This window comes from Callospermophilus lateralis, chromosome 2 (assembly GCF_048772815.1).
Source record: "Callospermophilus lateralis isolate mCalLat2 chromosome 2, mCalLat2.hap1, whole genome shotgun sequence".
NCBI lineage: Eukaryota > Metazoa > Chordata > Mammalia > Rodentia > Sciuridae > Callospermophilus > Callospermophilus lateralis.
The window spans coordinates 84,460,426-84,475,487 of NC_135306.1; the positions used below are offsets into that span (position 1 = coordinate 84,460,426).

Consider the following 15,062-nt stretch of genomic DNA (forward strand, 5'->3'; position numbering starts at 1 on the left):
CTATATAGGGGAGGTCACATTAACAGCTATTCAGCACTGCCACAAATGCTGGTAAAAAGGATGGCAAGTAAAAAGTGATTAGAGCAAGTAACCATTTGATAAGGTTGCTTTTTTACTTAGTTAAAATGGGTCAAATGCTTCCTTATAAATTTTCCTTCTAGGTAATTTTACTCTTTTTAAAATAAGATTTCCTTCCCTCTCTTGCATCAAATGCCAAAGTACAGAGAGAATGCTAGTAAGAAACATGAGATAACCATATAAGGTATAGCTTATAACTTCAAAGTTGGAATTAAGATTTAGCAAAGTTCTTGTGCTTTTGGCAAGCTAATAGCTAATGATCAGCTTAAAGAAACAGAGACCTTTGCTTTTCTCTGCATACTACCACCGGTACCCTTGCATGGAAATCTGCGTCAACATCAATAAAGGAGTCTGAGGAAAAAAGAAAACACATGTTAAGTAGGTTAATCAAAGCTTTGTTACAAGCAAAATGAGATAAAGTATAAGTACCCAAGTACCCTGTGTGGCTTATCTATTCAGCCATTTTGAAAGACAACTACTAAATAAAATTCTGAAGGGATTTGAAAAAAGAAAAAAAATGTTATATTCAAGAATCAAGTAATCACATTAATTTAAAATCATTATTTTATAAAGCTTATGTTTAATTAAAAGTAACTACACCAGTGGATCACATTATTTAAATATTATGAGGGTAACTCAATTAGAAATATAGACATATGATTTAAAAACAAAATTGATACAAAGGCTACTGAAATCTTCAGTGTCAAAATATGTATTGACTAAAATAAGAAATGTTTAAATGCTTTATTCAATCAAAACAAAAAGGACAGGGGATGACTACTTCAAGGGAAAATTAGTGAGGTTATGAAAGCAAAAAAGTCATAAAGCTCTAAGTTGGATAGTATATTGGAAAAGGCAACTGATAAACTTACATGGGAACAACTATTTATGAATTCATTAATCAGGATTGGGCCACATTTACTGCACCTTTATAAAACATTAATTTGAACCACTGGATACAGTGTATTATTCTTTAATTTTACACTCAAGACTAAATTATGCATATTTTGCATTTCTTCGTCACACTCTTAAGACTCATTTAAGCTTTAAAAATTTTTTCTTGTAGTTGTAGATGGACAGAACACCTTTACTTGTTTATTTTTATGTATTGCTAAGGATCAAACTCAGTGCCTCACACATGCTAGGAAGTGTTCTGCCACTGAGCTATAGCCCAAGCCCTCATTTAATCTTTATAGTGATGTCATCAGCAAGCTAAAAGCTTTACTTTGAGACATAGACCTACTACTAGAATGCTAGCTAGTTAATAAATCATGGCCATTTGCTTTAATTTTTTTGCTTTGGATATTACACTTATCAATAATTTTAAGAAGGAGAGAGGAAGGGAGGGAAAGGAAAGTTACTGGGGAATAAAATTAATCAAATTATGTTATGTGCCTGTACAAATGAGGCATAATGAATTCCACTATTATGTATAATTATAATGTAACAAAAAAGCAAAAGCAAAAAAAAAACTTTAAAAACATGAGTTTCTATTTTCAGAGTTTGAGTAATAAGTTATATAAAATTTATAGACAAAAGAAAATATTAAGAGCAAAGTGTACAAAGAATTTGACCTTACCACTGTTCTTTAAACATTCTTGAACAATTAAGAGGACATCTGGCTGAGACATCTAGGAAATAAATGAATGAATACATGAAATAATCCCTAAATAATTTTGCTTCACAATAAAATACACAGTCTAAAGTTCCCAATATTGTTTCCCAAATTAGAAATGAACATTGGTACCAGAATAAAGAACTAATCATTATGCAGTGTCTATGTATGTCAGAGACAGAAAGACAGATGAAAACCAAATGAGGATGAGTGTGGGCAAGAGACCTACTATACATTTAATTCGTGGTTAATTAATTCTTGAGGTAATTAGCTTTTTAGAAAATCTCAAAGTGGTAGCTGGAAGTTGTTACACTACTAATGACATTTCCTCTCACTCTGTAAGACTATTACAACAGATAGCTTACTGGTTCTAACTCTAAATCTTGTTCCACAGTGGAAATCAAAATCATTAAAAATCATGAACTGGATTCTTAAAACGTATCAATGACTTTTCACTGACTGTAGATCAAAGTAAAATTCTTACCATGGCCTATGAGATCCTGCATATTGGGCCTCAGCCTACCTTCCATCCTAATCAGAGTTCAGCTTAAATGTTCCCTCTTCAATGAAGCCTCCATGACTGTGGCATCTCTTCACAGTACATGTTTTCTGTTATTGAACCCTATTTTTCTGCACAACTCTCATTATAATTAATAATATAAGTAACTACTTATCTCCTTAACTAGATATGCATTCTGTGAAAGAGAAACTGCATTTGTTTTTTCCTTTAAATAGAGTATAGTACCTGCCATACAACAGGTATTTAGTGAATATTTGTTAAATGAATGAATGAATGATGTCAGAACAAAATAACTGCTATGGTTAGTAATTTCACTGATCAGAATTTAAGATTAAAAGAAGAGCAAAATCCACTGGTTAACTGACTAAGTAACTACATTACTCAGAGCAAGGAACAAGAGGCTATAAAATAGAATATCTGGGGGTGGAATCTCAGAGTCTATACTTTTAATGAGTAACCAAAGTAGGATACACCTTCTGCAAACTGACCTATGAGAATGACAAAGTGGGTAAACAGACAATCTACTTAAGTTCCTTCCAGTTTTAAAATTCTGACTGTCAATGTCTTTTTGAATTACATTTAACACAGAAATCGAGGCTGGGTGTGTTTCTTCAAAAAAAATAATATTTTAACAAAATTGATATATAAAAATAGGAAATTCAGAGGCTCATTAAGCTTTCAGATCATAAATGTTTAAAAATCTACACTGTTTAAAACCTGAATTCCTTTCCTATTAATGGAAAGTTGATTTTACCAAGAATTTAAGCTTTCCAAGCTAACAGAAACCTAAACATCCCCATAAGATTCACATCGTTAGAAAACCAGTGTTAAAAGTAAGTATGAAAGATCTGTAGTGTAAAATAAACAAGATTGAAAATCTATGGAGCATAAGAATTTTCTGAATCTGAAGCTGAAAACAGGCAAGACATAAAAATGGAACTTTTAAGAAAATAGGTGTCACCATTAAAGTATCTTTATGTATCTAAAATATATTCACACACAGTTCAATTTGAAAGAAAATTTGAAAGAAAGAATTTCCATACCACTGAAAATTTCAACATTTCATTTTGTACTTACAATGGCTGGAAATTGAATGTCAATGTTTACATCCGAATTTTTGAAACCCAATCTGCTACAGGAAGACCCATATAATCTTAGAGAACAATCTACAAATAAATAAATACATAGAAGGCATAAATAGAGTAAAATTTCTCAAAAAGTTGTAACTAAACACTGCTATTTCAGAAATGGAACCATCAATTAAAACTACATACAAAAGCAAAACTGTAATGTATGTCACCAACAAAGGACAGGAATAGGTGGCTATTTGCTCATCCCTTAATTTTATGTAACAGGAAAAGACAGCAATGACTGGTTTGGTTTAATGACTATTGCTCTCAAGTCAGTTGCAAAACACTTTAAATAAAAATTTTTATTTTATCACTCTTGCATTTTGTGTAGAAAACTATTGACAATGATTTTCAAAATAAAAAAGCTGAAAAGGGATGTCTATTTTACACTTATAAACTTTATAGTATAATCAAGAGCTAATGCAAATATTTTTTGTTACTTATTTTATAATACAAATTACTCACAAACAAAAAGTATTTGATATAATGCAATCCCTTGAGAAAAACTTGCAAAATAATTACAATATAACCGATATCTTAATATGCTAGGCAGTATACATTTCTTTTTCAGAGGAGGATATAAGTGTTCACATGTGTATCTTCCATATGTATTTATGGAATTTATTTTCAATATTTTACTATTTTTGCCAAAATATTACCCATTCTTATCAAGAGGACATTTTCTTCCTTCAAGTTTGCCAATTCAATTCAAGTGATTTCTTTGGGGTTTAAGATGCATATTTTTTTCTTCAGATGGGAACTTACTATGTTGTCCAGATTGGACTCAAACTCCTGCCTTAGCCTCCTAAGTGCTGGGACTACAGTTGTGAACCATCATACCAGGCTTCAAGAGTTTTCTATTAACAATCAGGTGTGATAGTCCATGTCCACAATCCCAGTGACTCAGGAGGTTGACACAGGAGGATAAGGAGGCCAGTGTGAGCAACTTAATAATATCCTGCCTCAAAATAGATAGATAGATAGAGCTGGGAATGTAGATCAGTGGTAGAGCACTTGCCTAGCACATGGTAGGCCCTAGGTTTAATCCCCCAGTTCTGCAAAAATTAATAAATAGGAGTTTTCTAAAAAAAGTTTAATTTTACATGGAATTTCATAGCAAAAATCAGTGAAATTAAAATTTACTATTTGGGAGATACCTATGTATTGAAATGAGTTGAACTTCCCTCCTATTCTTATAAAAATTATATGTATATGTATCCATGTGAACATGTTATAAATACTTGCATGATTTCCAGGAACAAATAGTTTAAAGAATTATAAGGTGATATATACATAAATAATGAGTCTAGCCCTGTGAATCAGAATCACTTGTGAAACTTTCTAAGAGTAATTGTCCATGACTCCACAGATAATTCTTATTTATGGAAAGAATTGAGGATGATTAAGCTATTCCAATCATTTATCTATATAGGAAGGCCAATGACCTTTCATTGGCAAGGGTTGTTCCTATCAAGACTAGCAGCTGCAGTGTCAAGCATTTACCATACCAAGCCTTAAATTTTTATAAGCAATTTACTCCAAACATTATATTCCCTCCCCTATTTTGCACTAAAGTCTACATGAAAAATAATGCAAGTCAGTGGTGTGTGCCCATAGTTCCAGCTACTCAGGAGGCCGAGGCAAGAGGATCATTTGAGTCCAGGAGTTCAAGGTGAGTTTGGGTGACACAGTGAGACCTCTGTCTCAAAAAATTAAATTAAAAATAGATATAATTTCAAAATATCAACTGAACAACACACAAAACCCATTATAAAATTATTTATAAACTAGTTTTTTCAAAGCTCTTTTAGATCCTCTTGACTCAGCCTACTGAGCTGCTGGGATTATTTGCACCACTGTGCCCAGCTATTTTAATTAAAAAGTATTCTGTCAATTCAGATGGAAAGGTAAACAAATACATACAAGAGTTCCACAGTGCCCCAATATAGGGCAATTAGCCATATTGAATTTTATAAGAGAATAATATTTATAATGAAAACAGGTTCACAGTGGCAATGAATGTTTAAAGTCTGTTACCTTTGGAGAAGCCAGGAGAAATAACAACCAAACACAACAACAACGACATACTCACTAAGGAAAAAAGCTTCAGTACATAACAAATGAATTTTTATGAGGTGAAAATTACTTGAAATATGAACGAGTTACTTTTAAGTAGCTAAATAGAAAAAAGAAATCTAGAAAATACCTGGTAACTTGTGCTGGAACACATTTTCCATGATACATTTGATTTCTAGCCTCTGTTCCAAATTCTCATTGTGTAAGCCAAACTCCTGTACCACTTTGTCAATGGCAATGCCAATTGCATTTATCTGGGAGGGTGTTGGCGGGGGTAACGTAGTGAGCAACTCTTCCTCCTGCTTCTCCTTTTAGGATCAATGTTCAAATTAAAAATGGCTCATACATAGGTTTTACCTTTTATGTTTCACTGAGACAACACCCTATAGAATTTTCAGGAATCTGTTTTTAGCCCTCCTTTTGATCTTAGCTGTGTTTGTCTTTATTGTAACAAACATATACACACTTTATGCATATAATTTGGATCAGTGACAATAGAGAGTAAGCAGGAACAAGGAGAAAGTGTAAGAAAAGAACATTAAAACCAGTAATGACAGTCTGATTTTTTTTTATTACTGTCATAAGGACACATATAGGTCCTAACTGTGATTTCCTATACCCTGATTTTATACTTAAGGAAATTCAAAAGACTGCCCAGAAAACACATCTGATTAATTAAAAGTATTTTGGTTAAAACAATTTCAAGAAGTTAATTAAAGTTATTAATATTCATAGCTTTAAGGAGAAGAAAAATGACAATGACAACTGATAGGTAAAAACAACAGTTTGGGTCACATAAAACTTACCTTAATGTTTTTCTTGTGCCTCTTCTCTTTGATATGCTTATGAGCAAATGCAATGGATTCAATTAAAACATCACAGAGTTTGCAGGTGTATTTTGCTGTAGGGCAGTTTCGTGGTCGCTATAATTTAAACAGATTAATCAAAAGGTATATCTCCAAACATCCAGGGAAAAAAAATAAGCCAGAAAAGTGATTTCCCCTTCAGTTTAAAAACTGATACTATGTTACTGTATTGCTTTATCACTATCTTAATAGTAATTTTTATTAAGTACAATTGCAACTATTTGAAATTCTATTGCCTCATACTGAATATACTTTTCAATGTGTAATACTTAAATACTGATAATCCAAGTAGTATACCTCAAAAGAGAGGTGGGCTTATTTGTATGTTGGGCAGGTCCTAGGACTTCAGAACATGTGAAAAAAAGTTTTAACCCCCAGAAGGAAATAAAATCACTGAATTACAAGGGGAACTTTTTGACAATGCAAAGTGCCACAACAGGGTACAATAATTATCCCAAAAGATTCCTCAGGACAAAAGAAGACTACCTAGAGAAGTTAGGAAGTGATTAGAGGAGAAGCCTGATCCTAAAGTATTTCTTACAGGATGGGGCTGAGGAAGGAGAGATATAAGGGAGGAGGTTTCATGGTATAGCAAGTTCATTAGTATATTTTCAGAATAATATGCCTGTTAAAAATAAACACTTGTTATTTTAACTTTAAAAAAATAGGGTACCGAATTCATCAAAGCTGGTATTTCCAATTAGCACAGTTTAAACCAGAACAAGGATTTTTATTAGCAAATACATGCTCATAGCTGTTACCCTTTTTAGCCTGTCAATGCAGTCTCTCCTCAAACGCTCCTCAGCCTGCTGTAAGCCCAGTAGCTCCTTTGTCGAAAGCACAGACTCGTCAATCACAGGGCCTTCCAACTCTCCATCCTGTTCATTTTCCTCATTTCTAGTCCTCCTTGGTTTCCTGGGTCTGGACCGCTGTTTCTTGTTTTCTTAAGTTAGGGGAAAAATATTATTGACAATATTGAATTATACCTCTCCTAGATAAAAAGCAGGATTTACCTATTTATTAATTAAATGGCATGACAGAATAAATGACATCTGAACACAGAGCAAAGGGAAAGGTGGATCTCCATGGACAAAATGTTTGAATAATCACTAAGCACATCATCTGTGATATACTAATCCACAGAAATACCATAACTTCAAAAGGAATTCTGCTGGAATGAAGAAAACTGTCATATGTTTTTATGAATATGTCAAAACAAACCTTACTATTAATTAAGTGCACTAACAATAAAAAGAAGAAACAAGAAGGAAAAAAAAATTTATCCAGGCATAGTGGCACATGCCTTAATCCCAATGGCTCTCTGGAGGCTGACGCAGGAAGATTTTGAGTTCAAAGCCAGCCTCAGCAACTTATTAAGGCGCTAAGCAACTCAGTGAGACCCTGTCTCTAAATAAAATACAAAATAGGGCTGGGGATGTGGCTTAGTGGTTGAGAGCCCCTCAGTTCAATCCCTGGCACCCAAAAAAGAAAAAAAAAAAAAAAAAAGGAAAGAATTCTGCTTTGATAATACAATTTGATTTTCTTCCTTCCCGATATGCTGCTGAGCATTCTAAATCAAGAGTAAAAATTATCCTCTGATGGCAAGTATATATGTAATTCTAATATATTCCATATTAGAATTTTCTAATATACTTTTATATATTAACATATATAATCTACATTATACCTAATATTTTATTATACTTGTTAGTACATCTGTAGTAATGAAAACTTCCCACGTTTGCTTTTATTTTTTAAGTGACCAATCTTAATAGTGTGAAATGGACACTACTGTATACTTCTCAAGAATTCAGAAATCCTTATGAGCAGTGAAAAAAAAAATCATTTAGTTGTAAATTAAGCCTTTCAAGACATAAAATTGGGGTCTACCAGAAATGGGAAGAAATATAAAATTTCATCTGCTGAGGGCAACCATTTCCCATTTTATTTTTACTTTCATCTTAGATTTTTTGAGCCACCTGCACACCTAGCATATCAAAGGAAAAAACAATTGGTAGTTAAAATAAAGGCTTTTTTCTAAGCACAAATTTATCTGCTATAAACTCGTGCTGTTACTTCTATAATTTCTAGAATAAATGAATCAGTTCTTTTTTTTTTAAGTTTACAACTTTCAACCTGTGAAAGATGGTGGTGAGACTGAACCATAAACACTGTTTTAAGTACATTTGTGACTTTTATCAATAAGTTGAGAAAAATAAAGTTATTAATAATATGACTAAAATTTGTTTTCTAAATTAAAATTCTGTTAAGTGAATGGAATCATGTTCAATGGTTTAATACAAATTACTTTTTGGAAATATAAACCTACTGCCCAGCATGAGGCAAATTCCTCTCAATTTTTCAGAACTCATTAACTCATTACTAGTGTAGCAAATTACAATGAATTAACTAATTGTAAAAAAAATTCAGTGTCAATGGAAGTATAGGACCTCCAGTTTTCAAAAAGGCTATTTTGAGGCTGGGGAATGTAGCTCAGTGGTAGAGCACCTGCCTAGTATGCATGAGGTCATGGGTTCAATCCACAGCATGGGAAAAACACACAAAACTAAAGCTAAGAACTCTAACACACAAATAGTAAGCAATATGCTCAATACACGTGAGATGAATGTAATGAAATCTGACAAAAAGCTTCTATAAAAGTGAAAGTTTTTTAAAAACTAAACAATATTAGGGAAAAATGCACTTAAAAAAATCAAAATGGACTGAGCAGCAGAGCACTATGGCTCGTGCCTAAAATCCCAGCAATTTGGGAGGCTAAGACAGGGGGATCCCAAGTTCAAGGCCAGCCTTAGCACCTCTGGAAAACCCTGTCAATCAATCAAAAAATAAATGGGTTGAAGATGCAGCTCAGTTGTAAAGTGACCCTGGGCTCAATTCTTTTTCTTTTTTTGGTGGTGCTGGCGATCTCCTGGGCTTAATTCTTAAAAAAAAAAAAAAAAAAGACTGAGCAAATAAAATATCAAAAGATTAATAGCATTTGACTAGAAAATCATCAGGCTACCTCAATACTTCTTCCCCCAATTATCACAAACTTTTAAAGCCAGTAGTACTTATTGTCTTAATAAATTTTTGAGATAACCATCTCAATATGTTCATTCTCGTTTAATTATTATTAGTTTAATCTTTATTTATTTTATTAGTATCTTTTTCTAAATAAATACATTTGACTTCAGTGTTCAGAACATGACAGTAACTTCTTACTTAGGCAAACACTCAAAAAAGAGTTTCTACATGTGAACACCTTTTTAGAAAAGTCCCATATTCACAACAGTAATTGATATGTAACCAAGTTCCTTCATTAACTTCCTTTCTCTTGTTGACAAAAGCTTTCCCATATAACTATTTGCTGTCATTTTCTAAGGATTGACATCTCTCACCAAAGACCATGATTAACTCCAATTACTTTTATCTGTAGCATGGCTACAGAAATTCTGCCAGATGATGATAACAGTAGCTACCATTACTATTTTATTTGTGGCAGATGTAAAGCAAGCATTTTCTGTGTTCTGTACTCGTTTAATCCCTACAGTAATCTTGACATGGATATTAATATTTTCCCCATTGTACAGATGGGGACAATGCCAGTCCAAGAGAATTAATAATCTATTCAAGGATACGGGACAAAGTCAAAGGGAAGGGATTTGAAATACAGATTAAAATATGGATGGATCCTGAAATTCGGCCTTTCATCTTGAAACAGAAAAAATAAAAATTACTACAAAATTTCTTTGAGGCACATACAGACTCACTTCTAGAACAGACTAGAAACTGATAGCAGTATAACCTCCTGAACTAAGTCTCACAGGCCTGCAGGTGTAAACTGTCAAAATCTCATTGGAGGGATTCTTAGAAGGTATAACTGGGTATTGCTAAAAAATTCCCATAATGGAGAAAGACCATCTAGCTCATTCCAAATTTATTGTAATAAGAGTTCTCTATATTCAGTATTCGAATTTTCCCATATTTTATTTGAATATGGTCCATTAGCCCATTCACAAAAGACATGCGTATCTGAGTGGATGTTTTCCAGCTAAAATAATTAATGGCATTTTCCCAAATATATTAAATTGCAACCTAGGACATTTAAGGGATAAGGTAGAAACAGTAATGTAAACTGATAAACAGAAGAGATGGTATTAAAAAAAAAGTAACATTATTTTCATTATATTTTCTCACAGTTTCAATAAGATTCTTCTATTAAGACACATTTTGATTTAAGGACATTTTGATCCCTTTAATGAGATCCTTTTTAGGATCCTTTAAATGAAGAGCAAAGTTTAGATATTAAACTGAATAACAGTTATTCAATTTGAACAACTTCCTTAGTTATTCCTAACACCAAATAAGAATACATGAACTGCTTTTTGGGTCTCCAAATGGCACCTTGTATTGTCTAGCTGCAAATTTATGATCTATAAACCTTCATTTTTAAATGCTTTTCAACTTTTTCTTTTCTAAAAGACAAGCATTGATAATTAAATTTAATGTCCACATTCCACATGGACACTGCAATACATAAATACAAATATACAATATAAAAAAGAAAAACACAAACTAAAAGCCCAGAAATTATCAATAAATGTTCAGTTTCCCTATTTGGATTCTGGGTTTAGTGAGAATTACTTAATGGCCAGTGCAACGGAGTCCCTACTACTATTCTACTTCCTCATCTACCACTTTGAATAAACAAGTGTGGATAAATTTAAAGTCTCCAAACTGCAACTGCCTAATTTGTAAAATTGTGATTCCACCTTTGTTGTATCATATCATATCAGTGCTCCATCAGAAAATTCCTTCAAGTTCTTTCTAGGCTTAATGACATGTAATGCTAAGGTATTACCTCTACCTATTATTTTAATTCTTTTATAATCTTGCATTCTGTCTCTGCTCCTTGATGTTAGCATTAATTTTAACTTTCCTTTTTCCTTTCCCCCCATTTAATATTAACAAGTGCTTGAGATTTTCACTTTGTTCTAAGACTGTCTAATGATTGAAAAAAAAAAAAAGAGCTTTTCCTTTTTAAGCATTCTATATGCATGAGTCCCAAATTCAAGTGCCTTGCAAGTAACACATATATGAACTGGCTACTGAGACAACATGAAGAAAGAGGCATCTGGAGACTTAGAAAAGCACCCACATTTGCCTGAATACATTTAAATTAAAAAAAAAAAAAAAGTTTAAAAAAATTTAAAAAAAATTTGATTTGGACAGTTTATAATTCATTCTACATGGTCACTACAAAAGACTTTCAGCCAATAAACATAAAAGCCCATTTTTCCAAGTATAATTTTCATACTATATATTATTGTTTCATTTTTCCCATCTAATTTATGACTTCCCCTCACCTCAGTGAATATATCCATTAGATAAAAACAACCTTCCTTCCTGATTATAGAAATCATTGCTACATGGACATTATCTACCTTGAACCTTTCAGAAAAAAAGTATAAATAATCACTCTGGGGTAATTATTATCAAGCATGTGAAGGCATTTACAAATGGGTTGTTATTTACTGAAAGCAAACAGCAAAGCTTTTTTCTGTATTCTGACTTTCTAAACTCATGTTTCCCAATCTCTGTTGCCATGCTTACCCTCCCACCCCTACCCCTCCATGGCCTTGCACAAGCTAGGTAAGTGTTCTACCACTGAGCTACACCCCTAGTTCCCCCCAGATGGTGACTTGCTGAATTCCCAGACTGGCCTCCAATTCTTAGGTTCAAGTGATCCTCCGTCTCCTCAGGGCTGGAACTACAGATGCATGCAACTAACTGCACCTGACAGCTCTCGAAAAACAAAAACCATAGGTTGTTCTCCTCTGGAGATTGATACTTCACCCAAAAGACAAATCCTTCTTTTGGCAGGCAATATATTCAGTCTATATTGTGTTTTCACATTGAATCTTTTTTGTTTTACTTTTATACTGTCACTTATATAATGGACATGTTCATTATTTAAATACAATTTTTAAAAAATTTTTTAGTTGTAGTATTATTATTATTAGATATTGTAGGACACAATATCTTTATTTATTTTTATGTGGTGCTGAGGATCGAACCCAGGGCCTCGCACGTGCTAGGCGAGCACTCTAGCTCTGAGCCACAATTCCAGCCCTAAATACAAAATTATAAACATAATTTTGAAAATACATAATACCACTTAGAAATTATGCTATGGTCCCTAGGGGGATATGATACCCTCTTCTATAAAAAACATATTTTTTACTGTATGAAAATATGTTCACTAAAGTAAAATAAGCCTTGAGGTAAAATTTTTTTTTGGTATGGGGGATTGAACCCGGAGGTGTTTCACCGCTGAGTTACATCCTCAGCCCTTTTTTAAATTTTTTTCTAATTTGAGAGAGCTAAGTTGCTAAAGGTAACCTTGAACCTGCAATCCTCCTACCTTAGTCTACCAAGTTGCTGGAATTAGCAGGCATGTGCTACACCCCCAGTGAGGTAAACTTTTGAAAGGACCAATATATGAAATGTGTTAGAGGTGCCCAAATGTCATGATTATAAACCTTAAAATAATCACATTAAATAAATTAACACTTCTGAAAACATATACTACGAAAAATTGGAAATTCACTGCTGAAAATAAAACTTATTTGGATGAAAAAAAATAAGACATTGTTGACTTTGGGGCTATAACCTTACAAGTTGGAACACATTACCAGGACTTCCTGCTTCCATTTCTGACATGGCCTCTAGGCTTGTTAGGTCTTTATGAAACAGTCTTCTTACAGTTCTGCAGCCTCTTCCATCTTGCCACCTGTAACCATCTTCACTTTCTTGAAAGGCATCTTTCCTTGGTCTGCTTATGATAGGAATTCTAGGTCCAGGTTTAAACTCTCTCCAATTGTCTGAATTACCAGTAAGTTCATCAGATAGCCACCTCTTATTTTGATCTTTGTGGTTATCATTCATCCAAGTGGGTTGACTGTAAATTGGGTTTTTAAATGCATATGGATTGCTGGAAACAGCATATGATCCTTTTCTCGGGGTATTCCCATAGTTCCCAGGAGTTAGCTTTTTTTTCGGAAGGCCTTTTTCCATTTTACTGCTATGGCCTTTAGCATAATCATCCATTATTAAATAATCTTGTTGGGGGTGACCCCTTCTGAAATCATCATCATCGACAGGTCCTCGATCTTTACTGCGCTTCACAATATAAGGTTTTGCTGCATCTCCCATGGTCTTTGACTTCAATTTTCTTTCTTTGCACCTGAAAGAAGGCATTTCAGGAAAACAACCAAATATAACAAGATATGATACCAAGTACACAAAATGCCATATCGTATTGATGCCCCAAAGTGTGTAAGAAACCTTTCCTTTTTTTCTTTTAATTAAATTTCTATCACATTCCTAATAATCAGTGCATTGCACTAGAAATTAGGAGACATAGTCCTACAATCATGAGATTCGTACCTAGTATTTTTTGTGAAGACTAAATCTGTGAATAAGAAAAGCTCCTCTAATCCGGAAAACTATTATAGTAAAACGTTATATCACATTGGTAAGCTTTACTTATATACAAAAGCGCCTCTCTTCAAAGAAAACTTCAAAAGTAAACCTCATCCCAAGCCAATACTGCTACAGAACTCTGAAAGTCTATTTTTTTAAGTTGGCAATTACTTTAAAGTGTTACACAAAGTAACCAAAACTTTATGTAAACAGACTACATTTCCTCTCAACTCCACTCTAGTTGCTTCATCACGTTTCAGAACAGACCGGCTTTGATCTCTTGGGCTACAGAGGGGCTGGGCTCCGGACTAATGAAAGGGACTGGGTTTCTGACCAATGGACAACTCCAGAGAACCGCCCCATTTCTCTTTCTTCAATACTAAACAAGTTTGGTTTTGTCACTAACAGCAATTCTCTAAAGAATGCCACGCCTTTTCGATTCCTGTCTTGACTGCCCCACCCCGGTCTGCCTCAGTTTCCACCCCTGACCGTCCGAGATGAAAAAGTAGGAGGCGTACCCGCAGTCCCGGCCACGAAGCCACCATGGGGACCAGGAAGCAGGAAGTGACCCGCCACTTCGATGGGATTCCGGGGTCCCCCCAGCCGCCAGGGGGCCGGGGCCGAGTGTCTCGACCCAAATCCCTTCTCCCACCCTCGCAGAGTCTGACACAAAGTGAAAAGGCGGACTCGAACCCGAGAGCTCAGTTCTAGCCGGCCTGGAGGATCCCTAGACACCGAAACTGGACTAGGAGGCCGCCTTAGGATGGAGCCAACGTACCTATGGGGCCAGGCCCGACCTCTACTTTGGAGACTAAGGAACCCACGGGAGACCCAGCCAGGAGGCGAGTCTAGGAGGGACACAGGGAGAAGGCGCCCCAGAACACTCACCACCTCCGCCGCGGTCCCCTGCCTCTTCCTGTCCCGGCTGGGCTCCCTCTCCGAGTTTTCCTTCGGTCCCACTTCCGGCGCTCAGCGCTGTCTCATTGTGCGCGATTGGGAGCCGGCTGTGCCCCCGCCCCGGCGCTCCGCCGCGCACGCCGGAAACGCGCGCCGCGCCCGGAGGGCCGCCCTCCGCCCCGCCCGCCGTCGCCCCGCTGCCGGGCCGCCCACCGTCGCCCCGGCGCTCTGCCCCGGGGTATGGGTTGTCAGGGCCAGCCCGGTTACGCCCCTCGGCGCCCGCGGGTTGTTCGCCCTCTACCCCGGCGCGCGGGCAGGGCCTTCTCCGGTGAGCAGTGCCCGGGGCACCCCGGGTTCCCCTCTTGATTGTGGGCGCTAAAAGCTCGGGGTAGGGT

General features: G+C 35.4%; 2 protein-coding genes across 7 annotated transcripts in view; one reads left to right on the plus strand and one right to left on the minus strand.

Annotated features, from left to right (window-relative positions):
* Tut7 (terminal uridylyl transferase 7) overlaps positions 1-14,757 on the minus strand; it is a 60,834-nt gene extending 46,077 nt beyond the window's left edge. For all 6 annotated transcript variants that reach the window (XM_076846143.2, XM_076846141.2, XM_076846145.1 and 3 more), the window contains exons 1-8: positions 14,659-14,757; positions 12,981-13,531; positions 7,047-7,228; positions 6,226-6,342; positions 5,550-5,727; positions 3,291-3,379; positions 1,658-1,709; positions 360-429 (exon numbers count right to left, since the gene is read on the minus strand). In XM_076846143.2, the coding sequence (XP_076702258.1) occupies positions 360-429; positions 1,658-1,709; positions 3,291-3,379; positions 5,550-5,727; positions 6,226-6,342; positions 7,047-7,228; positions 12,981-13,500 (1,208 nt within the window). In that variant the 5' untranslated portion in view covers positions 13,501-13,531; positions 14,659-14,757. The remainder of the gene's footprint in view (positions 1-359; positions 430-1,657; positions 1,710-3,290; positions 3,380-5,549; positions 5,728-6,225; positions 6,343-7,046; positions 7,229-12,980; positions 13,532-14,658) is intronic.
* The window catches only part of LOC143386515 (uncharacterized), a 31,148-nt gene continuing 30,399 nt past the window's right edge, over positions 14,314-15,062 (plus strand). Inside the window, exons 1-2 of the mRNA XM_077108133.1 lie at positions 14,314-14,443; positions 14,587-14,995. Coding sequence (XP_076964248.1) covers positions 14,314-14,443; positions 14,587-14,995 — 539 coding nt within the window. The remainder of the gene's footprint in view (positions 14,444-14,586; positions 14,996-15,062) is intronic.